Here is a 24236-nt window from a genome sequence, read left to right on the forward strand (position 1 = left end):
CTGGCACAGTCTGTCACTGTGCAGCAGCTGTGGAGACGTGCAGGTGGACAGAGTGTCGCTCAGCACATGGCAAGAACTTGTTGCAGCTTTAACTTGACAATGTAGCAGTCTGCATGACTCACTTACTGTTCAAACCACACTTATTACTGACAAGTGACAGAGACACAAAGCTGCATTCAGCTCTCGTACATGCACTGATTTGGTCAGCCCTTTCACAGACAGGAAGCAGGAAGTCAGAACGAAACAGGGGAATCCTTACACACCCAAAGGACAAGACTATTTCTCTCAGACACACAAACTCACAGACACACAGTCTTTGTATAACAGAGCTTTTTAGAGCCTCTCATTCATGAACTGGTGGGAGGTTTTATCATTACGTCAGGTACTTAACCAAGCTGTAAAGAATCCTGCTGACTGCTCTGTAGCCAAGACAGAAATCTGACATTTTGTCTGTTTAGCAAGGAGTCTTTTTCTCATTGGCTGGCCACAAACGCCAAGCTCTGTTTAACTCTGTCTTTGTCCAACGTCTGAGAGTTGCAGTGAAGCTGTAACATAAAGGAGGACATCAGCAACGCACACTCGCAGCTCTGCTGCATTTTTACATTCAATATTCAGTCTTGCTTGCAGCGATTAATGAGCTCTCACATTCCTGAGCTGAAGAGTTCTGCCCTGAGGCTGATTCATGCTTTCCACTCATGCCACTAGACTTTGGTACCTTAGTGGCAGAGTTCTCCTTTGCTGAACATGAACATCTTTAAAGTCACTTTTAAACTGTTACTCAAGAAATCAAATGACAGCTGTCTGTGCTTTCTATATAAAAGCAGCGAGTATTTCTTTAGCATGACAATTTGTGTGTCAATTAGGTTAGTGGGTAAAGAGGCTCGCTCAGTAAAGACTTCTAAGTGGCTAAACCGGATCTTCTTGTCTTTCTGCCTGCAAAGATAATCCTCACCCTCCCATGGATGGATGTATGCATCGTGTGAATGTGTGTATAAATCTGTGTGTGCCTGCTCACACCCCCCATCCCACAGCAGGGGCTCATTAGACATCAATCTGTTCACTGATTCTGCTCTGCAGCTGTCCAAGTACAGACTATCAGCTTTAATTCAAAGGGTTTAACAAAGAACTGAATCAACTCTTTAGGAATTATGGCCATTTTTACAGTCTCCCACTTCCAGAGGCTCAAAAGTAACTGAGCAGTTGATGACAAACTGATTCATGACCCATAAAAGATCTGGAGTCAGTTCTAAGTGTTGAACTTGCATTTGCCATCTGTTCACTGAAACTCGCAGAATGATGGAGAGGAAATGTATGAAGAAAGAAGATTATGATCTGAAGCATCCACATGATCTGTCAGCATGGTGGAGGGAGCATTATGGTATGGGCATGTACGGCTGCCAGTGGAAGCGGGTCACTGGTGTTTGTTGATGATGCGACTCCTGATAGAAGCAGCAGGATGAATTGTGAAGTGTACAGGGCAGCACTCTGCTCACATTTAGACTAATGCTGCAACACTGAGCAGAAAGAGGTTCAGTTATCACCACAGATGATAACGATCCAAAACAAACTGCAAAAGCAACCCAAGAGAGACTATAATATATCATTTAAAGAAAAAAAGGGTAGACAAATCAGGTAATCTGTGTGTTCTCTGGTTTCTAGTAAAGCTGACCACATTTAAAAATCTGCACATTTCTGGATTTCATAAAGTCTCTTTGGTCGGGTAGACTGACACAGAGAACTTTTTCCCTTTTGGTGGCTCGGGCTTTAGTAACTATTATTTTGTCTGTGTCTATTAATAAGTGTGGACATTAACTTTAATAGAAAAGTCATAATGTCTGCGTTCATATCTCTTGGTAAATATGGAGGTCTAACACTTTTTCGGTTTGAGATTGTGTTGGGTGAGGGTCAGAGGGCAACAGTGGGCTGTAGAAGGTTAAATACACTGTGCAGGTTTAGAATTAAGAGTTAAGTGTTGTTCATTCGATTTCCTTTTTACACCTATTAGTATATTGGATCCAACTATGGACAGGTCACAGCAAAATCAGTCAAACAACAGATGAAGAAATTTACAGGCTTGTTAGATATGTGCAAGAAAAAAATGAATAAAAGGAAAAAGCATGTTAAAATGGAATACTGAAAATAGGGGAAAAGCTGCTCCTTTGCCAAATAATAGCTTACCAGTGGACTAAACCTCATGGGGAGAAGTTTTAAATCCAATATGTTCCTCCTTTGACTTCTTTGAGTTAGCACAAGACTCCCCAGATTGAAGAAGCTCTCCACAGGCACACTCGAGGGTATTGCTGTGTTTCATGGAAAGAGTCTATCCTGAAAAAGTTCGGGATCCTCAAATATTCAATAACTTCAGTGTCTGAGTGAAAGGAAGCAGTATCCTGCTCTTCAAATACAAAGAAGTCATTTTCAGTGACGCTGCAGGCCGAAGTCTGCCACTAAAGCGCTGCATCTTACTGCTCACTGTGGGACAAATGATGACAGTCAGCACTTTAGTGCTTCTCTTCTTTTACAATGTGGTTTTCGTCTTGATCGCGGACAACATAGGTTACAGTGGAGTAGACATTACACTGACAAGTATCCCATATCAGTGACATTCACATCCAAAAACTGACTGCTGTCTACTCCACTGTAGACAGCAGTCAGTTTTTGGATGTGAATGTCACTGATATGGGATACTTGTCAGTGTACTTGATTACTAAAATAACTCACAGCTGCAGTTTTATATAAATGGTTGTAATTTGTCATGGATTTTTTTAGGATTCTTCTGCTTCAGTGTTAAAAGCCTTAATAAGTCCCAACCTTAACAAATGGCAGGCTCCATACGGTCAAATTGTGTCCCCATCTAATCGTTCAGTTATAGCACATGCTGATGAGCGAGTTATCTGTTGTTACAGTGTTCTGTGACCATGGCAGACAGATTAACTATACTCTATAAATATTCTAGGCTTACAGACTGCATACAGACTGCTGCCCTGTGCTGCTGTTCGACGCCTTTGCAAGAGAAAATAAAATAAAAAACAGTTTCTGTGCTGTGTGCACCTCAATTCATTTCATATTTCCACGACGACCTTGGTGTCACCTACGGGATCCTATGACTGATTGGCATCTGGGGTCTGAGATGGACATAAACTGATTATCCCTGAAAAGTGCTAAGACCAACAACACTGGGATTTTCATCAGAAGACCACATTGTCTTCAAGGGTGAGAGATCCGAAGAAATTGTTATAATTTTGAAAAAAGAAAATTAGGAAATTGATTGTTTCTCTGTGTTCACACCTGGTGTAGAGTTCATTACAGGGCCGAGTAAACCCAGGGAGCTCAGCAGAACAACTTTAAATGACTTTCAAAAGGAGAAAGTAACCGAGGACCTGGTCGTCCTCGCTGTATTGACTGCTCCATCATATAATAGTGGAAAACAGTTTAGATTTATAGCCTATAGACAAAATGAAGGAAGATTCAGCATGAGGAAGCTAAATCAGCTGGAAGAGAAAGCAGATCTTAGAATACAAGAGGTAAAATGGTAAACGAACTGGTTCTTAAATAGTGGTTTTCTACTCTAGCTGAGCATTCAAAGCTCTTTATACAACAAGCCTCTTAAACACACTTAAAGCCATTCAAACAAGCACTTTTCCCCCTATGCTTAAGTACTTTCATTCTAATACTCAAACTCCAATGGAGCACAAGTTGAGGTTAGTATCTTGCCCAAGGTTATTTGGCATGCACACTGGAGCAGGCAGGGATTGAACCACCAACCTTCTAATTAGTAGATGAGCAGTGCCCTACAGTACGAAGCTCGTTCAACATATCCAGGGTATCTGTCATGGTCCCCGTGCCTGCTCGGCTGGCCCTGTGTGGCTACATGTTATGTTTTGTCTTTTCTCTCTCTCCTCTCTCTCTGCTCGCTGCCTGGGCGGAGCTCATTGTGAGCTCCCGGCCTCCACCACCTGTAGGCAATCACCTGTGGCTCCTCACCTTGTTTGCTCCCGCTACTTAAGGCAGTGACTGAGAGCACCTCGCCGCTGGACTATTGAGTAACGCTCGTCAGTGCTACTTTAGCCTCAGCCAGTTTTGAGCTCTGTCCGTGAAAGTTCCGTGCTAACTCTTGTTCTCTGTATGCAGATTTCTCGTGTTTGGTTTGGAGACTCTGGACGCTTTTCCCGACCCCGCTCTGCACCCCTGGGAACCCTGGCCCCCTTCTCCTTCACCTGTATATAGTGCACCTGGAGTGTGTAAATAAACCTGTTTTTCTGAGATTTCAGTCTGCGCCGAGTCCTCCCTGCTCCTCCGTGACAGTATCTTTCACTTATCTTAACACTGGCGATCAGGCTAAACGGTCATACAAAGCTGGTTATCAAATCGCTAAGCTAACCCAGGGTTAACTACTACCTACTACAGCAATGTTATCAAATGGCGACAAAAAATATCAAAAGGTTATAAAAATATACCAGTAAAATGCACAACTTCGGAGAAGTGAATGAAGCTTCGGAGCAGCTTAAGTCACCATTGTGATTTACTCCAGTAAGAAGTCAACCACCTTTGTAGTACAAAAAACCCAGGGTTAACCCTAAAACTCCAGCAAAGAAATAAAATTATTTTACTGAAAATCCCAAACCCCCTGGAAGCATTAAATGTGTGAAAGTATGAGTGAGAATGCAGGGACAGAAAGGAAGCTAAAAAAGGATAAGGGTAAAACAGATAACTCGTCTCTAGAGTTATCTTGATTGCATCCTTTCTTAGAAGTGTCATGGACTGCTATGTTCAAGGCAGAAATAGGACTCCAATGCAAACTGAGGGTTTAAATACACAAGAGGACATTAGGAAGGAGTGGAGACACCAGAGGAACAACACAGAGCTAAACTAAATCTAACTAATGAGATAAGGAGATGAAAATCTCAACACAACACACTTGACACAAGCAACTATCTGTGGTGAAGTGTGGTTTGTGGTTCAGCTGCAGGGGAGAGATGAAGCAGTGGGTTCAGGGTGTGGTGTCAGGGAGGCTGACCAGAACAGCTGATTTCCATTATCTTATCATGCCTCCCCTATATAGGTTGGATACCGAGAGCTGATGGGAGAGGTGTGTATGGTGTTGGATTGAACGGAAGTATGGCAGCTGGAAAGCTGTACGAGAAGACTGAGCAAAAATCCAATGTAAATAAACATACACGTACCTTGTAAAGTTGTGTGCGTCGGGTCCTTTGTCACACTTTTAAAATAAAACAGGAAGTAACTAACACTAAGACCAGGACTAAGACATACAAACTTGACGGAGCAAAACCTGACGTAACGATCCTCTTTTCTACCAAGACTAGCGACTGGAACATGGCATGTCACCTCTCTGGGTAGGAATGAGCCTCAGCTAGTGCATTAGGTTTAGAGGTACCGGGTAGATATAGTCAGGCTCACCTCAGTGCACAGTTTGGGCTCTGAAACCAGTCTCCCGGAGAAGAGCTGGACTCTGGTTCAGTTTGGAGTTGCCCTTGGTGAGAGGCAGCAGGCTGGGGCTCCGTTAGTCAAATTCGGATACAGAAGGAACAATGCGGTTTTCCGCCCGGTCGCAGAACACTTGAACAGCTCTTTACTCTCTCAAGGATACTTGAGGGTGCATGGGAGTTTGCCCAACCAGTATACATGTGTTTTGTGGACTTGGAGAACTCGATCCTTAAACAACCACTGCAAGAGCTTGGTCTGCATAACTGGCAATAAGTCGGACTCATTCCCTGTTTGTGTTGGACTCCACCAGGGCAGCCCTTTGTCACCAATTCTGTTCGCAATTTGACCATCGTGCTAAAGCAAGAGCTGAGCGTAAAAGCAAAACTGTCGATTTACCGGCTGATCTATGTCCCTACCCTCACCTATGGTCACGAGCTTTGGGTAGTGGTCAAAAGAACAAGATCGCAGATACAAGCGGCGGAAATTAGCTTTCTCCAAAGGGTAGCTGGCTTCTCCCTTAGAGATTGGGTGGGCCCTCCAGGAGGGGCTCAGAGTAGAGCTGCTACTCCTCCACATCAAAAGGAGCCAGTTGAGGTGGTTTGGGCATCTGATAAGGATGCCTCCTGGGCACCTCCTGAGTGAGGTGTTCCGGGCATGTCCCACCGGGAGGAGGCCCCGGTGCAAACCCGGGACACACTGGAGAAATTATATCTCTCGCCTGGCCTGGGAATGCCTCGGTGTTCCCCTTGGACAAGCTGTACGAGGTGGCAGGGGAGGTCTGTGCTTCTCTGCTTAGCCTGCTGCCTCTGCGACCCAGCCCAGGCTAAGGGGCAGAAAATGGATGGATGGATGGATGGATGGATGGATGGATGGCATGACCTTAAAAAGGCGGTTCATGGTCGAAAACCCTCCAAGGTGGCTGAATAACAACAATTCTGCAAAGATGGGTGGGCCAAAATTCCTCTTAATTACTGGAATTATTACTGCTAGTTTCACTGCTAGTTTTAAGCATTCCAACGTACATTATGTAAACTGCAGAAAACATACACACACTGCCATTGTATGTCAAACACATATAAAGACTGAAAAAGCATGCACGCGCACACGCACGCACACACACACACACACACACACTTGGCTCTTGCGACAGAAACAGAGAGAAGGACATGTTTCCACAACTTGTTGTAATTATGTGTTTTAAGACTGAATGCTGACTCCGGCTGTTCTTTCCAAAAATTTATGGTGAGCGCCTACCTCAGCTGGTGGTAAGCTATGTCTGGTATGGCAGGAATGACAGAGTAGCAGAGAGAGAGTGGAAGGAAGAAGTGAGGGGTGCTGTGCTTCACTCCGTCACAGACTTCCTCTGACTGCACAGTGGAGCTGCAAAAGGCTGGGCTCTTATCACAACACACCAGCTCAGCCACAGCCAATCAGCTGCTGCTTCTGGCAAAGCTCAGCCAGCTTTTAACCCACATTTTACAGGCTTTCACCTTGAATAAAATACCAAGGCCCAGATTCTAAGGACCAGAGGTAACAGCAGAGAATGAAAACGAACAGAACACTTTGAGAATTTGGTGTAGAAGATTAATGAAAATCTATTAATTCATTATTAAACTGTATTTGCTGATATCACAACTGCGAGACACACTGCACTTTTGTGCTGTTTTGATTTATCACACATCTCTCAGTAACCTGGTGTGTTTGGAGCAATCAGTGAGGCCAGACTGAAGACATGAGTCGCTAGGTCTATTCATTTCAGGCAGCTGCTGCAGGTAGTGTGGGGTGGTTGTGGTTGTGGTTGTGTTGTGGTGTGGTTGTGTTGTGTTGTGGTGGTGGCAGACTTTGGCCCTTTAGTACCAACTGAGATGTGTTTCAATCCCACAGCCTACCTGAGTATTGCTGCTGATCACGTGCATCCCAATGTATAGTTCCAGCAGAATAATGTGCTACATCTCAAAGCTCAGATCACCTCAAAGAGATATTTGCTGCGCTCAAACAGCCTCCACATTTACCAGATCTCAATCCAACAGAGCACCTTTGGGATGTGGTGAAACTGTTACAAATCTGGAGCAACTGTGTGATGGAATCATTTCAACATTGACCAAAACTCCATCGGAATGTTTCCAGTACACTGTTAGATGAGCCGGTCTAGCTACTGAGCTGCAATGGTGGTGAATCCTCTTACTCACACGCCCCAGTGACTCACTGGTGCACATTTTAGTAAACAGTTTAGTAAACTAAGCCTTGGCCCACATGAAGAGGTGGGCCTAGCATATTTCAGTTGTACACTTGTAGTGTGACCGCTGTCACAACCCAGCACAGATGTCACTTCCTCAGTTACAGCTAACTCTGGAAAAGTAATTTTGTTTAAGTAATGAAATATCTGAGAGAAGAGTGTCACCACTTTTCTAACCACAAAAATGCATAAAGTTATTAAAAATGAATCATTGAATGACAAATTAAGCAGCTAATAGATCTGTTCACTGGAACTCACAACACGAGGTCCATAAAGGGTTGATGTCAGTGCAGAAAGACCAAAAACAACTTACGAGTGACCAACAATCTGTTACATTCTTAAAAAGAAGCAACGCTCCGGGTGGCTCAGGAAAACCAACAGGCCTGGAAGTCAACAAAAACAACTAAAGTTCACGACTGCAGAATTATTTCCTGGGGAAGAAAAGCCCTTACAACATCTAACAAGAGAACTCCTGAGTGAATAAGTGTACAAGAGACGGTTTACAACAAGGTACAAGCCACTGGTTAGACTCACGAACAGGAAGGCCAGAGTAGACTTTTCCACCTCAGTGCTAGGAAAAAAAAATCAGTGGACAGATGACAGCCAGATTAACTTGTACCAGAATGATGTAAGAGAAAAGCATTGACCAGCTCATTATCTGTCATCATCTGTCAAACGTGGTACAGGAAACCTTATGTTTCCCTGTTGTCATCATGTATGCCTGCCAGTGGAAGCGGGTCACTGGAGTTTACTGATGATGTGACTGCTGACAGAAGGATTAATTATGAAGTGAACTGTCACCAGAACAACTTACAAAGCTTTTGGTACCAAAACTTTGAAAATGCAACAGTACTTGTTTATTACAGGTTAAAGTTGATGTCAGCAACACATGTCTACAAGTGTTCCAGTCCATCGTTACACTCATTTAGTGGCCAGCCTGCCAGGACACGTCAAGATATTGTTTCTGAGTGTGATGTTACAACAAGGAGAAATATCAGTTTCATCACTTGTCAAAGTGTCTGTCTGTGGATCTCTCAACAACCAACCTTATTTAATCATTTTACCACGTACGGCAACAATATAGGAAATGTCAAGGCTATACTCACTGCAATTGTGCATGTCCTACGAGTCACTGTGCTTTCAACAGCATACTATATATGAAGCTTACCATGCCTGCTTCAAAGCAGCCGCGTGGACATGTTCTGTGCCTGCTGGGGTTTCCTCCGGGTGCCTCGTCACACATTCCAAAGACAAACTGGTGATTCTTTACTGGCCACAGGCCAATATGTGAGTATGTCCACAGCTCATCTCAGGGCTGTTGACCTGTCTAAGGTATAGTCCACCCCGTCTCTCAACCTCAGGGTGGGTTGCTGCATAGGAAATTTGATAGATGGTGAAGAGGGGAATATTATGCAATCTTTATATTTTGTTCATCATTCATTCATACTTGTGAACACAAGTCCAGACAGACACAGGAGAACTGGTTAATATATGAACTGACATAGTGCTTTTCTACTCTGAGCACTTTACTAGAAGCCTCATCCCCTCAGTCACACACATCCACACAAGAACTTTTGTTTAACATTCACACACGCACTCACACTGTAGTGGATGCATTAGGGGCAAATCAGGGTTCAGTATCTTGGCATGGATGGATGCTCCTTTTAAATACTAATAATATATACTCAGTTAAAAGACACTGGAGAGGTCTAAGCTTAACTACTCTTGTTCTTTGCTAATTATAAATTGGAACTACTCAGCAGCTATTTTTAACCGTGTGTATATGCCAGAATATTTTAGAATGACGTACAACATCACATTAGGCAGAGAACTGGACAAATAATTCAGTTTAAAGAGAAGGACGTTACAGCGTGTTTAGCAGATGAGGACATAAAATAAAAAGCACAGACTTTATGACTGTCTGTCAGCAAAGAGCACAAACATGGATGAGAGGTCCGGCTCTGGGACTCCAACTCTTTGACACCATCCACCTGTCAAAGAGGCCACGCCCACTTAATCATGCAGATTTTAAGCCCCTATAACTCCAGGAATTACTAATGTCAGTGTCACAGGTGCCGAGAATATATAGAAAGAATCGCACACAGACCGTGCTGTGAACATGTGTGCAGACTGTGGTTTTGGGCTCTAACTGACTGTTTCAGTGTCTGGAGCTTTAAATCAACCTGGGACTGCTGCTGCTTCCGCCCTCAGGAACAATGACAGAACGACAGAGAGACGCAGCCAATGGCAGCAGAGTTTTACTACTGCAGACAGCGCTGTGAAAAACTATCGGCCCCTTCCCGATTTCTTAGTTATTTGCATATTTGTCACACTTCCATGTTTCAAATCATCAAACCAATTTCCATATTAGTCAACTATAACCTGAGTAAACACCAAATGCATTTATTAAATGATTATTCATCAATTTAAAAGCTATCCTGGCCATGTGTGAAAAAGTAATTCCCTAACCCTGATCACTGACAGAGGACTGTGCTCGAGTGTTTGTGGTAACTGGCAGTGACTAACAAAGTGACTGCTGGGTGCATCTCTGGGACTATTGTGACCTACTTTTGTGGAAGTGGACTTCTGGGAGGCGCTCTTGCTGCTGGGGAAGAATGGCAGCAGTAAGATGTTCACAGCTCAAACTTTACACGCTGAGGTTTATGCAAATCTCACAATATGTGAAAATACAAGTGATTTAAAAAATCATCCTTGTACAGTTGTTATGAATCTTTATAAGTCATGGGTTTGGATTTTGTGAAGGCTTACACACCATCCATTACGTCTCTGCTTCACTTTTTATTTTCATGTTAGCACAAACTGGCAAGTATACGTGTCTGGGCAATTCAAGTCAAACTATCCTGACCTCAGATGCAATCACACAGCTGAGCTCTGGCTGCTGTCACTTGCAGGCAATTACTGTTGCAAAGATATTTATACATGTGCCAAATTCCACAGGGGTGACACAGTGGCTTCATTAGGAGCACAGATCAGCCCGCAGAATCATCACTGAAACAACAAGGCTGCACATGGACCGACTTTTCTCCTGAAACTTTGTTAGCTTTGGTAGTGTTGTGAACAGCACTAGTATGGTGACATGGCGGGCAGGAGAGCGTGCTTTCAGTGACATCGGCACTCTGATAAGACCACAGAGCAGACGCTTCTGATACCTTTGCCTTTTTCAGCAAAATGAAGCATGAGACAAAAAAGCCAAAAAGAGGATTTTAATGAGAGCTGTTCGTGTATGTGCCTACAGCTCAAAGCACCAACCTCTGTCTGTCCTGCTTCGCTATGGGAACAGTTACGATGTAGAGTGAGGGAGCTTCTTTTCAGACTGTTTGTCTCTATTACTGCTGCAGTCACAGCACAACATACAAGCGCTACGCAGGACCTCCTGAAAAACATCAGCCGTGCTCCGACAGTGTCGAGTTCACTTTAAAGACGCCTGAGAGGAAACTGTCTGCTCGCTGTGACGTCACAGCATTTTAATAACTTTTGTGTCTGTGCATTTCCTGTGGTCACTGGCACGAATTCATTCCCAATCCTGAACTTGTTTTCTGTCACCACCAGCCTGTGCTGCATTCAGGGGGCATCTGTAGACTGTGTACAGAGAAATGAAACCTGGGTTACACTCTCTTTGGAAACAAACTGAATCAGTCAGTGGGATCAGAAAAGCACAGAAATGGGCGACGCTGTGTTAGACTGCAGTAACAGCTGGGCCTGTGTGGACTGTCTGCACACAGTCATGTACGCCGGCACCTTCTGACATCTCATACAAGCATTTTAATTTCTACTTTTTAATCCATCTGAGAGAACACCGTCACTGGCCATCAACTTGGCTTTTAAGAAATTTTAGCTGCTGCTAACCAGCTAAGGAGCCCGAGAGAAACAAGATAAAAAGTTAGAAATGAAGAACAGCCAACATATCAGGGAGTCAGCTGTTTCCATCTCATGTTTTCTTACCGGCTGACCTCAGTATCACCTAGCTGCCTCTCCGCATGGTCTGTCCTCCTGTGGTTGGATGGACTCAAACTCCACTGTCTTGGACTGCAGCTGGAACATTAGTCTGTACTCTGTTCTCTAGTTCCTGTCAGCTTCAAGGTCACACTAACGAGAAAGTAAAGCAAGCAGCGTTCATCTGCATTATGTCTCACACAATCATTTATTTAAGAAAGCACACACTGCACTGCTGTGCATCACAACACCCAGAACAAGTACGACTCAGAACAACAAACACAGCGTTCAGAAGACATGCTAGCAGAGTGAGAGAGCATGACTCAACAGTAAAGCATGCAGCACTGGTTAACCCCACATAGCACGGCTGACTGCTGTGTGACAGAGCCACAGACAGACCGGAGAAACGCAACAGTGTGTGCTTCTGCCTTTTAAAGAGCCTGTAAGATAAAGCTCGAAATAGGAGTGCTTGACAGCCACATGTTCTCAAAGATTTCTGAAACATCCACACAGCACTCCGCCTGTCTGTCAGCATGAAGGAGGCCTGCTCATTTTGCAGATTCCCCGGTTTCCACACTTGATCTGAAACAGACAGACGATCCAGCTGCTCACTAACTGTGTGTGGAAGAGCAGCTAAGACCATGATCAATACGGTCCCTCCGTTAGGCTCTAAAGCAAGAACAGAGAATGTCCAACAGGAGATGTCACTGCTTGGTTCTTCTTCTGTGGTAAACCTCTTAACCCTTATTGGCTCATCAACAGATTCCCTCATCTGCCTTTTCCTAATCATGTTTAATTTGTCTTGATGGAAAAGGTGATGAGTTGAAGGAAAAGTCAAAAGGCAGCGTGAGCCGAATGTGAATTACATAAACACAAGCTCAAACGGTATAAAAGATGGACAGCTTCTTGATCTGAGAAGTGAAGCCAACATGAAAGTGCCTTAAAGCTGGTCAGCAGGGAACAACCTGTAACTAAAGCATGACTTTTGAGCCTACCCAACTCTATGTGAAAGCAGCTCTCTAATGAAATCACAGGCTCAATCACACATTTTGGGTCCAAACAAATAACATATTAAATTCACTTTGTAAACTTTTGGTCATCTCAGAAGTCAGAAGTGACACATAAGGTGACAGACGAGCTCACGCAGGAGGCTCTGTGGATCTGTGATGTTTGCAGACGACATAGCTATTTGTAGTGAGAACAGAGAGCAGGTGGAGGAGAGCCCGGAGAGGTGGAGGTATGCTTTATATTGTAAGACAGACCCTACAATCATTGAGATCCACCTTCTAAAGCAAAGTGTACAAGAGAGGTGAAGAAGAGAGTCAAGGCAGGGTGGAGTGAGTGGTAATGAGTGTCATGATTTGTGAGAGACACACTGCAACAAGAAAAGCGACGCTGAGCTGGTTTGAACAAAGGATGCTCAATCTAGAGCTGCCAGGCAGGAGGAAACGAGCAAGAGCTCAGAGTGGATTGATGGATGCAGTGAAGGAGAACTTGCAGAGGTTGCGCTAACAAATGGAGGATGTTACATGGAGCAGGGTGAGATGCAGGCAGATGATGCGCTGTGGCGACCCTCTACCTGGAGCACTGACGCAGTGCCCCACCTTCAGTACATCAGCATGCTTCTCGGGTTAGTCCTCAAAGGAAGAGGGTGTTTTCTACCACTGTTAGAAGTGGTAATTAAATTTTTTTAATTTTCTGCCAAATGAATACACAGAAATGCACTGTCTGCAGTGCAGGAACAACTGCTTAATAAAGTGAGTATGAGCGATGGTGGTGATGATCTTTCAACCTCCGGGGTTGGAGCAGGAAAGGCTGGCATGAATGGAAGCATGCCTGTGCTGAGCAAGCAGCTCAACTGTACTGAGAGAGAAAAGCTAACAGCTGGAAAGAGAATGGCCAGATTGCAAAGCTCCCTCCCATCAGGCCTCATACACCCAGAGCATAGCTGTGTGTGTCAGTAATCAGCTCTTCAAAACCTGCATGAACTCTTTCATACCCCGTGTGACATCTGCCCAGCAGACTCCTGTTCCCTCCTCACTCCTCATATATTTTTACTGCACCTTATTTTTAAGCCTTTTACATTTTCCTAATTATTCTCTAATGGGTTTACTGAGCTCTACCGTACTGTTTTACTTTGTCGTATTATTTGTGTTTTTATAGTAAGTATTCTGTATTTTCAGAGGGCTTTTTCATACCTTACTAAGACGCTTTATGATATTTGCTTTCAGCTTCTCCAGTTTTGGAGAAGCTGAAAGCTGAACTGAAGGCTGACCGAGAACCAAACAGCGCACACACACACACACACACCAGGACAAGCGCTTTGTTTGCGGACAGCTGCTCGGCTGTGCGGCTCTGCTTACCTCACTGCGGTGGTTTGAGGCAGAAATCAGCCTGTTGCTCCCTCACAGAGGCAGACACGGCTCACTGTGCTGAGCGGTTTCCAGGTCCATGAGGACGGAGTCTGTGCTGTAGCGTTTTCCTGAACTTCAGCTTCGAGTGAAATCACCGCGGAGACAAACAGCGCTGTGACGCACGGAACTGCTTTACTTTGAAGGGGAGCCTCTTCCTGCTGTACTCCGGGACCCTGCGCAGATTCGTGGATCAGCAATGAGCTGTGACAAGTTGTTCCAGCTCAGTTCAGTGGGCTTGTACACTGAGAATAAGCAGACTGCCCACAGGGGCACACATGCAGGGACTTGTGGCGATGAGCTCCTCAGACTGACCCCTCGTGGTACACGAACAAGAGTACACCAGAGCACACTGACCGCACAGTGTGCCTTTACCCAGCACAGTAACGTGAACACACACACAACACACGCTGTACTTAAGGATGGAAAATAAGCAGCAGAGCAAATAATATCGCATTGACTATGGCCGTCAATGTGATATTATTTGCTCTATGGCCGTCAGCTCTTTCTGGGACAGTGGCGCGGCTGCCCCTCTGTTGGTCTTCCTTGGTCTCTTGTGTTCTGAGGGCCTCTGGATGTCTGGAGCCTTGATCTCCTCCATACCTGCTTCATGCCCTGGAGGACGGGGCTGTGGCCCCCCCACACCCTCTAGCAGATCATTACATGAAGGAACCTTTTAAATACAAGCGCGCTCACGCTCACAGGTGTACACACGAGTGCTCACACACACAAACTACACCCTTTTTGGCTCCTACCTCAAAGCACACTGTGCGCTGTCGATCTTACGTGCTGCTCAATAATGTTTAATATTTAGTATTTACTGTTATATTCCCATAGATCATCGTGATGTTGTTTATTATACTGCTCTCTTTTTCTTCTGCTTGTTTTCTCTTTTTTCTCTCTCAACAGGTGATTCAGGTGATTGATATATGCATTTTTTGTCTGCTTATTTTGTTGGTTTTTGTTTTTTGCCCTTTATCCCCATCCCTCTTTTCCGCTGTTATTCTTTCCCTCTTTCTTTCTCCCCTTTCTTTTCCCCAGTCAAGTCTGTCCCGTGTGTAGCAAGTGAAAATAAAATAAAATAAACAATAAAAGCAAAGGTGAATCAAATAGACCATTACGGCAAGGCTGGGATGGTCCATTTGGTAAAGTAAATCCGTTGGGCATCTTTCTTTGCCTTTAGACAACAATTCTGATGGCAAAAAAGCCAAACGGGACAGGCAAAAAAACCCAAAAAAACAAAAAAACATTGACTATGGCCGGGACTTCCAGGCCATACTCACACAAATGTTTCTGTACACTATGCCGGCCACTTGGTTACGGCATTCCATGTATGACCTGCCTGCTAGTATCTTGTACCCTGCTGTTTTGTGTGGATTATCTCAAGGCCAGCTTTGCACAGCCTGCACCTGGGGTATTGTCTGGTGTGGTAGAACCCACCCTCTATGGATCTTGTACTGTATCTTGCGTTTGTACATACTGTGCAGGGGCCTGTCCTTCTATGATGGCTCCCCCTCTTGCTCCTCTTCTTTCTCGGGGTTCTACCACCTGTGGTATTCACTAAGCACACAGTCAGTTGTGGCCATTTTCCTGATGTATTTGTGGATGTTCATTGCCTCATCCTGGACTCACCAGTCCCAGGCCCCCTTCCTTCCGCTTAGCATACAGTCTCAGGATGCTGAACTTGGGGTGAAATCCTTCATGCATGGTGATGAGCTTCCTCGTCTTGATGTCAGTGGCTTCTGTCTTCTCCTTTGGCCAGCTTATTATCCAGGCAGGGCACCTGATCACGGGCAGGGCGTAGGTGTTGATAGCCCTGATCTTGTTTTTCCCATTCAGCTGATTCCACAGCACTTGCCTCACTCTCTGCAGCTATTTGCAGCTTTTCTAGCGGCCTCTTTAAGGTTCCCATTTGCCTAGGATTTCCAGGTACTTGCAGCTGTCCGGTATTACAATCCCCTCAGTTCTGACTACCTTCCCTCTTTGTTACCGTCCAACTACACTTCTCCAGTCCGAATGACATTCAGATGTCGTTCCTGTAGATCCTCGTGGTGTGGATTGGACTGAGGGGGGTTCAGGCTTATGCAGAAAAGCAGTGGGGACAGCGCATCTCCTTTGTAGACCCCACACTCGATAGTGACTTGTGCTACAGGCTTGAAATTGGCCTCTAGTGTTGTTTGCCACATCCCCATTGAGTTCCTGATGAAGGCTCTCAGCATCCTGCTGATCTTGTATAGTTCTAGGTATTCCAGGATTCATGTGTGGGGCATTGAGTCATATACATATATAAAATTACTTATTACTTTCAGCCTGTGTGTTAGCGTCCCATTGATGACGTGAATGCCTGAGAAGCTGTTGCACAAACTGAGCCTGACCATAACTTCTGTTCTGAGTATCAAGAGATTGATCACCTTTACTTTAATCAACCCGGAGTGTGTTCTTCCAGAGTTAAGCATGCGAGTTATTCTACCAGTCACGCATTAAAGTAAGATAATGAATGACCATTGGAGCTCTGATACCAGGATTCACCATGGCACCAACAAAGAGAGCCTCCATTTTAATCCAGCGGCCTCTGGAATATAAAGTTTTCAGTGTGGAACAGAATTTTTATTTCATAAACCACTACCAGGTAACCCTGGGGTAGTCCCAGAGCAGACAGTATTACCCTTTGTCTAACCTTGTGGCAGGTTTGTGGTCTTTGGCTCTGATAGCGTCTTGAGAGCGACTATTGCTACAACATCTTCCATTCTTGTGATGTTTGTGTTGCTTACAAATGATATTGCAGGAGTTTCAGGAATGTTGCTGTAATGACCTCACGCACAACAGGTGGTACTTAATTGTAATGGAAAACGACTGAAACGGAGCTGAGCAGAGGTGCTAGTGTAAAAGGGCTATAAATCTCTGAATGAAGTCTCAAAAAAACCACAAAAAGCAATTTAATCATAACCAAGCTTTCAGACATGTAAAGATATTATTACATTATTACAACATAATGATACAGAAGAGAAAATGTGCCATTTATTATTACTAGTATCTATTATTACACTATATGACAATACAACATACATATAGAAGTTTAAGTACGCAAACATATATATATACCAGAAGCGTGTTAAATGTTTGGTATGTCTACCTATCACAACAAATGACATTTACCTATGTAAGCCATTTACAAATATGGCAGTGTACTAGAGAAAAGGAAAAACTAACTGAAAGAGTCTTTTTCATAGCAGCATGTAGCGGGTGAGCCCTCCCCCTCGGAGCTCCCGCAGGCGCTGGCAGTGTCGCAGCATGTTCAGAATCCCCTGAAAGCGTTTGTCCACCTTCATCTGGGTAAATTCACGAATGTCATCCTCCACCACAAAATACTGACCTGCAAAACATTTAAGCACAACTGTGAAACTTTGTGTTTTACAAACAATCCTTTCTCAGAAACTGACCAATATGGATGTGATAATGTACTTATAAAGAGCCAGTTGAAAAAAGTGATCTCAAATATCTGAGATGTGGGTTTGCATTTAATGATTCGCCCACAAAGCTGAAAGCAAAAGAAAAACAAGCAAGTATAACACCGGTATCCTTCGTTTTTTAATTTTCAGGACAGTTTTGTTTGCTCTGTTTAGTCCAAAATGATTTTTATATCGCTTTATATGACTCATGAATACTTAAAAACAAACAAACAAATAAAATAAATGGCAGAAGAAAGGTCTGTGGATCATTAAAAGCCTATGCTTAGCTGAAAACACTAAAAAGACAACATATCAAATATTGAAGTCTAACATTTTCACTGTCTTAAGGGGAAAAACCCAGAGATGCTTTCAAAGTGATCAGAAAAACCTTCACAATGATTCTAAAATGTGATCTTAAAGCAAGAAAGACTTCTGTTGCAAACTAAGGAGCTTGGTAAGAAAGAAAGCTCTTTGGACTAACATGACCTCTATGACTGAAAACCTACACGCCCATTCTGTCTTCCTGAGACGTACACAAGTAGCACACAATTTTGGCTTGCAGGATACCTTTTGTATCTTTGGTCTCTTGGTCCTTAAAGCGCTGGTGCAGCTTTCGTGAGTGATTGTTGAGTGTTTTCAAGGACTGATGGACAATCTTGTACTTGGCTGCTACAGCAGTATTGATGCTCTCCACTGCTGCATTGAGCTGCTCATATGTCACACGTCCTTTCATGTACCTGTATGAACACACATCAGAAAAACACCGTTTCATGTTATGTCTTCAGCTATTATGGGAGCAATAGTGAGCGGTATGGGCATAATGAGCCAACCATGGTAGAATAGAGCAGTGTAACTGAACTAGATGAGGCCCAGCCACCAATGACATCTGCTGAGCTGACTGTAGCCAGACTGCCCTATGATGACGGCTGGAAGTCATAAAATCAGAGAACTCAGGAAGGATGTCAGTCACTAACAGAAATGCAGAAGGGTGTCATGACACACAGGTCCTGCATGAATAAGAGGTACAAGAAGTCTCTAAATGAGCTCTGGCGGGTAGCACAAGCACAAAAGCACAAGGGCAGATCCAGCCAGAGCTTAGACGCTTAGTCCTGCAGGCCAGGAATAAGCGAGATATCGACTCACTGCTCCACCACACGAAGATCTAAGGCAAGGATATCGGGATGTCCTTTGGACTGGATAAGTATACCTGAATGACTGCAACGAAACGGAAGGTGATCCAAAGCAAAGGGGCGGAGCTACAGAAAGCAAAATAGTCAAATACTTCCAGAAAGTAAAACAGGTGCTGAGAAGCCAGCTGAACAGTAGGAAAAGATCCAAGCCATCAAATATTCTTTAGCAGATATCAGACACCCAGCTGTAATAAAGAGGAAATGGATGCCACTGATATGAAGACATGAAAACTCCTCATAATGAACAGACAGGTGTCCAGCATATTATATGATATTAACAAGCTAGCACGCACACACACACACACACACACACGTTGCCAGATCCTAGCAGGCAAGGCATACATGGTACCCCATAATCAAGTAGCTGGCATTGTATACAGAAACATCTGTGCCAAGAATGGCCTGGAAGGCTCAAGGTCAAAATGAGATAGCCTCCCTAGATTGTTTAAGTGGGTTTCACAAAGGTTTCATACATAAGGTCATTTTGAATTACAGTGATTGATTATACTTACTGAGGGATGCTCTCAAACTCTGGCATAGTGACAAACTCCATCTCTCTGACAAAACTCTTGCTGCTCTTTTTTTCTGCTGGCTGAACCTCTACAGCTTCTTTCTGATTTATTGCAGGTTCGCTTCCTCTGGAAAATAACAGATCATAAGCATTTACTGCATATTTTGTAAGGTGGTGGGCTCTACAAGCAAGGTACAGCAACAGTTGAAAGCAAACATAATGCGTTTGTTTTTATGCTGAGAAGAGCGGGGGGAAAACAAAAAAAACAACCAAGCACTTTTTGATTAACAGCAGAGTAATGAAGTCAGCTGTCTTAATCCATCTGCAGTTCTGGTAAGCTCCACTTAGCAGCACATGAACTCTCCACCTGCTCACTGACTCTCCACCTCACGATGGATCTCCAGAGAGCAACAAGAACAACTGCTTCTTGCTGCCCCCCATGAGCTGGATGGTAACACCGGGAGTTGTGGTTCAGCATCTGAGTGTTATCAAAGACTGCTACAACAGCAGTCTGAGCAGAGAAGCAGGCAGTATGGAAATCCACGACAGGAAGGACCGGGCTGGATAGTTAGTGCCAATTTTTCAAACAAAGAGAAGTAAAAAATTGAGCACAAACAACATTCTGTTGAAAGGGTAACATAACAAAAAAGGTAAAAATGCTGAAGCGGGTTGCCAAATATATTTGATTCATAGATCATTAGAGAAATACTGCTTTATTCAAAATAAAATCCCCCATTTTCCATTAAAAAAAAAAGCATAAGTAAGCAATCCCGGTATTCTCACTTGAGCAGGCCCTGCTTCCGGGGCATGTGTGGAGGGATGTTGTTCTTAATGTGCTGAACATCCTGTAGATGCTTCTGGAAAACCTCATCAAGTTCCTGAGTGAGAAAAAGAGACTGTCAAACCCTAAAACCCTCCGCTCACTTAATGTTTTACTCTGGATGATTTCATTATTTGTTTTCATCTCTGCCATTTTTCCTGCATTCACAAAATTCTGGCATCCTCAAAGGGTGCTTTTTAAGGAAACTAAATGTTGTTTATCTAGGTTTTCATTTAGAAAGCATTAAAAAGCCATTTTGCTGATCAAACTGTCAGGAGAAAATGAATTTCTATTTTGTGCATGTAGTCACCCCTGAAGGTCCACTCTGAGCAAAGGAAAAGCAAGACATTCATGCTAAAAATTAATATCACTTCAGGGGCTTGACTGGATGGCATGTATCAGTGACTAACTGGTTTATGCAGTAGTTAAAATTAGTTATGGCGGTCACAGCTTATTCTTCTTTATTGGTGTGAATGTTAGACTTGTTTGTTCCAACAGATAAACAAACGCCTCTACTTTACCTTGAGATGCTTCAGGTGCTCCTTCTGCTGGTCAACGCCTTTTTCAAACTCCTCCAGAAGTCTCTCCAGGGCAAACAGTTCTTGTCCAAGTTTCTTCGTCTTGTTTTGAGGCAATTCTGTATGCAGAGGAACATTTTATGTCACAAAACTTAGCAGTGGTTCCCATGGATGCAAACACTATCATCAGTCTCATACAAGTGGACATGTCATACCAATAACTGACAGATCCAGCATGTGTTTTATAGAAGTTATTCTGTCATGAATGTGGTGGCTGATATCCTCAAGGTCGCCCATTTTTCTGAAACAGGGTCAAATTAAAACCATTAACATTGGAATTTAAAATTCTAACCTGTCAAGCATGCAGGTGAAGGTCATGCACAAAACTAAAGTAGAACTTTGATGATATCAAACTGCTTAAGGAGAAGAAAAAGCAACAGGCACGACAATGAAAATTGGATCGAAAAACATTGCCTCTCTAAAACCTTAAACATTTAAGTTGTAGACATGGGACATGTGAGACTGCTGCTCCAGCCATCTCCTAAAGCGAGCGCATTATGTCAGACACACATCACTTTTACACTGATGACCCTCACGGCTCCATTCAAACACTTCGACAATTTTGATGGACCAAGGTAGCATGAATATGACAATGCACTATGAGAGATCTGAAGAGTAAACCAGTGGAATAATACACAAATGGTCAGAGTTTTCTTAACGTACGTTATATTTTGACGGGTTTCATAATTATGAACTCCATGTGCTGTTCGTAGTTACCGGAATACGTCCACACACGGATTAACAAACAGGTCAGACACTTATTAAAAGATCAGCTTATAAACTTTAATAGGCGTCAATGAAAGGACAGCTAAAACCAAAGGTCTGGCTCCTGCTTATATGCTGTCAAAACCCATATTACAGTCTTGTTTGTTTATACAAACTCGGCACTTCCGGTAGCTGTTTCAAATTAAAGGGGGGTTACCGTGTCAATGCACAGTCATTTCTTAACCAGGCTCTTATTCTGAAACATTTACAGGAAGTCTGTGGAACATACATAAAATTACGTGTTAAGACAAAGCGCTACACAAGGACAACTTATTAATTCATCATTACTCTGAGTGAACGAGAGCGAGAGCAACGACAGGGAAGAAGAAGACCACTGAAATGTAAGGGTCAAGAGCTATAAAAGCCAGCCACAAGCAGTGCAGTTACAGCTAACTGATGTACGGAAACCTGTTTGCTTCTACTGCCAGCAACCTAACCGTGCGCGCGATCGGTACGCTCGGGTTGTCAAACAAGTCTTTCTATATGAGAGCATATACAGCATGTACACTGTTTAAGGTACGAGCGTTTGACAGGGATCTTATGAACCCATGACGTTAGTAACAAGTAGGAACAGACTGAAGGTGGAAGCGTAACCTTTGCCATAAGCGCCATCCCGTCCCCACACCTGTACACACAGTGTATTATTAAGCTCACTCACACATTTAGCTGCTCTCACTTCATCGTAGTCTTCCTCAGTTGCTACTTTCCCGGCTCATTTCAAATGTCACGTCACGAGACGTCACGGCCAGCGCATGCGCTGTTCTAAAACAGCGGAGTCTGGAAGATGGCAGCAGAGTGGTACAATTCTGTTTTGTCACTGTGACAACTGGTCCTGACCAATCTTTTGGCCCTTTTCTACAGTATAAGAAGGATGGACTATGTCATAATGTTATTTTATGTATAGCAAATTTTTTCATACACAAATGTAGATTTACCAAAACATCCCCAGGTTTGTTACTTTCTTATACAAATTGAAACTATATATAAAATCCTTAAGTTACTTAAAGGAAATAAACCACAAAAACTATATGATATTCTTAAGCATCTTCCCACTGAATCCAATAACTGAATATATGCTTCCCCTTTGTTTTTGTTTGTCTGTTTTGTTTTGTTTTCTCTAATAGGCAGCATTTCACTCAATTTTGCATCTTGGTCATTTGTACACATCTATATCGATGTAAAAATTCATTATTTCTGTTTTATATGGTTACATTGTTACTGTAATCGCTGTTCTTTCTGGCAATTCATTGTAATCCTTTGAATTTGTGCAGCACTGATTGCCGTATTTGTATATGTACTTGAAATAATAATAATTTTTTTTTTTTTTTTAAACTGTCCTGACCAGTGACTGTGAGAGACAGTTTAAACCCTCACTGGTTCCTGCCACGCTAAAATCAGTGCACTTCCTGTCACTGCTACATTTAAAGGAACCTTTTTCTTGCCAATATTGGATTAAAATTATTGTTGCCTGACGTCAGTGTTACAAACATGCATATGTTTTAGCTGGTATTACAGAGAGAGATGACCTTTCATCTGAATGTTAAATTCAAGTTATTAAGACTTGTCTCCTTGTGTGTGCATGTTTTTAACGCAGAAATCTGTTAGGGGAAAGTAACTTAAGCAATTTTTTGTAATGTTTTGTTTTGTGTTTTTTGTGTGTTTTTTTTTTTTTTTTAAGGATTTTTGTTCTTTGTTCATGGATGATAAACAGCCATGAACAAAAACCATTTGTTCATCCAGTCTAATTTAGTGGCACTTGTCCAAAGATGTTGGATGACAGATGACTTCTTTTAGTAAATGCTCTGATTCTTTCGTCTTTGGCTGGGAGATAAGGCGACCCTTGTTCTCCGCCTGTTTTCATTTTCTTATTATGTGGTTTCTTCCTTGAACACTATCATTCTCTCTGCTTTGTTTTCGTAGCAGTAGAGGCTTCTCTCTTGCAATGTTGTCAGTACTTGTTCCGCTGCACCTCAAATCTGTTTCCCTATAAAAAGAAATTATTCACTAACACATGCACAGTTGAAGAACAAGACTGCTCAGTTCATGTTTCATAAACCCAACATTAAGTTTACATTAAATAAAATCTTGGGCACAGTAAAGAAAATTTCTACACACAGTAATGGTTAATGCTCATTACTCCATTACCCCAGACAGTTGAATGCTGGAAACCCATCTTCAAAAAACTAAATCTAGCATAGTACATCTTATATTCACTCTAAAACACAAAAGGTGTCTTTTAATATTTGGCCGAAGGCACATCGATGTGTTCAATAACCAACACAGATGACTGACATAGACCTTTCAATTATGTTCACACGTGGTAATAAACAAAAATGTAATTAAGTTGCATCTTAAAGTGTTTTATTATTAATACTTGTTATAATTTTCTCCTTCTTTTAATATTTTATTTTTAATCTAATTTATTGATATTTTCTGATATAGTATTTAATTTAGTGAGATAAGATGGGGGTAGGGTTAGGGGGCAAAGCAAAAGCCCTCCGACAACATAGCCCCTGGGATCACTGGGGCACACAAACCCCTTACCACGATAAGGTGGCGATTCACTTTGACCTCCTTATCAACATCCAGCACTGTGTACAGACCTAGCATTTCAGAAAGTGTACAAGAAAAAATATAAGGTTAGACATGGTTAAAACTGAGGAGAAATCGACAAAGCATACACTACACATACATGTGTGAGGCCATTCTCAAGGTCACTCCGACATATAAAATGTAATGTAAATGTAATGATATGGTGAAAATCATTTTGTCTTGGTAACTGTACAGGCTATGTACCAGAAGGTGGCACAAGCACCCAGACCTTGAAATAGCATAAGGCGGAGCACAGTGTAAATGATACATGAAGTGAAGAGAGGT

At 43.0% G+C, this 24236-nt stretch overlaps 2 protein-coding genes across 6 annotated transcripts in view; both read right to left on the bottom strand.

Annotated features, from left to right (window-relative positions):
• The window catches only part of LOC308392635 (A-kinase anchoring protein 13), a 60360-nt gene extending 45915 nt beyond the window's left edge, over positions 1-14445 (bottom strand). Inside the window, exons 1-2 of one of the 5 annotated variants that reach the window (XM_080875750.1) lie at positions 13999-14434; positions 8850-9051 (exon numbers count right to left, since the gene is read on the bottom strand). The gene's annotated coding sequence lies outside the window, so the exon portion shown is untranslated. Of the gene's footprint in view, positions 1-8849; positions 9052-13998 lie in introns of all 5 variants that reach the window. The other 4 variants (XM_080875752.1, XM_080875753.1, XM_080875751.1 and 1 more) reach the window with 4 other exon arrangements.
• Positions 14446-16966: 2521 nt separating this feature from the next.
• ska1 (spindle and kinetochore associated complex subunit 1) lies at positions 16967-22128 on the bottom strand. The gene is made up of 7 exons (XM_080870271.1): positions 22018-22128; positions 20750-20835; positions 20538-20653; positions 19980-20074; positions 19198-19323; positions 18063-18232; positions 16967-17419 (listed from the first exon to the last, which is right to left on the bottom strand). The coding sequence occupies exons 2-7, from the start codon at positions 20829-20831 to the stop codon at positions 17271-17273; spliced, it is 738 nt and encodes a 245-aa protein (XP_080726397.1). The 5' UTR covers positions 20832-20835; positions 22018-22128; the 3' UTR covers positions 16967-17270.
• Positions 22129-24236: the final 2108 nt, after the last annotated feature.

Source organism: Rhamphochromis sp. 'chilingali' (assembly GCF_963969265.1).
Source record: "Rhamphochromis sp. 'chilingali' genome assembly, chromosome: 2".
In the NCBI taxonomy this organism is placed as follows: Eukaryota; Metazoa; Chordata; class Actinopteri; order Cichliformes; family Cichlidae; genus Rhamphochromis; species Rhamphochromis sp. 'chilingali'.

Bases quoted from the DNA above. Each gene is read 5' to 3' on its own strand.
- ska1 (XM_080870271.1), bottom strand. From the start codon at position 20,831: ATGGGCGACCTTGAGGATATCAGCCACCACATTCATGACAGAATAACT. The intron at 20,075-20,537 runs GTAAAGTAGAGG...TTTCTCACTCAG, and splicing joins AGCACCTGAAGCATCTCAAG to GAACTTGATGAGGTTTTCCA. The intron at 17,420-18,062 runs GTATCCTGCAAG...AATGTTTTGCAG, and splicing joins AGAGACCAAAGATACAAAAG to GTCAGTATTTTGTGGTGGAG.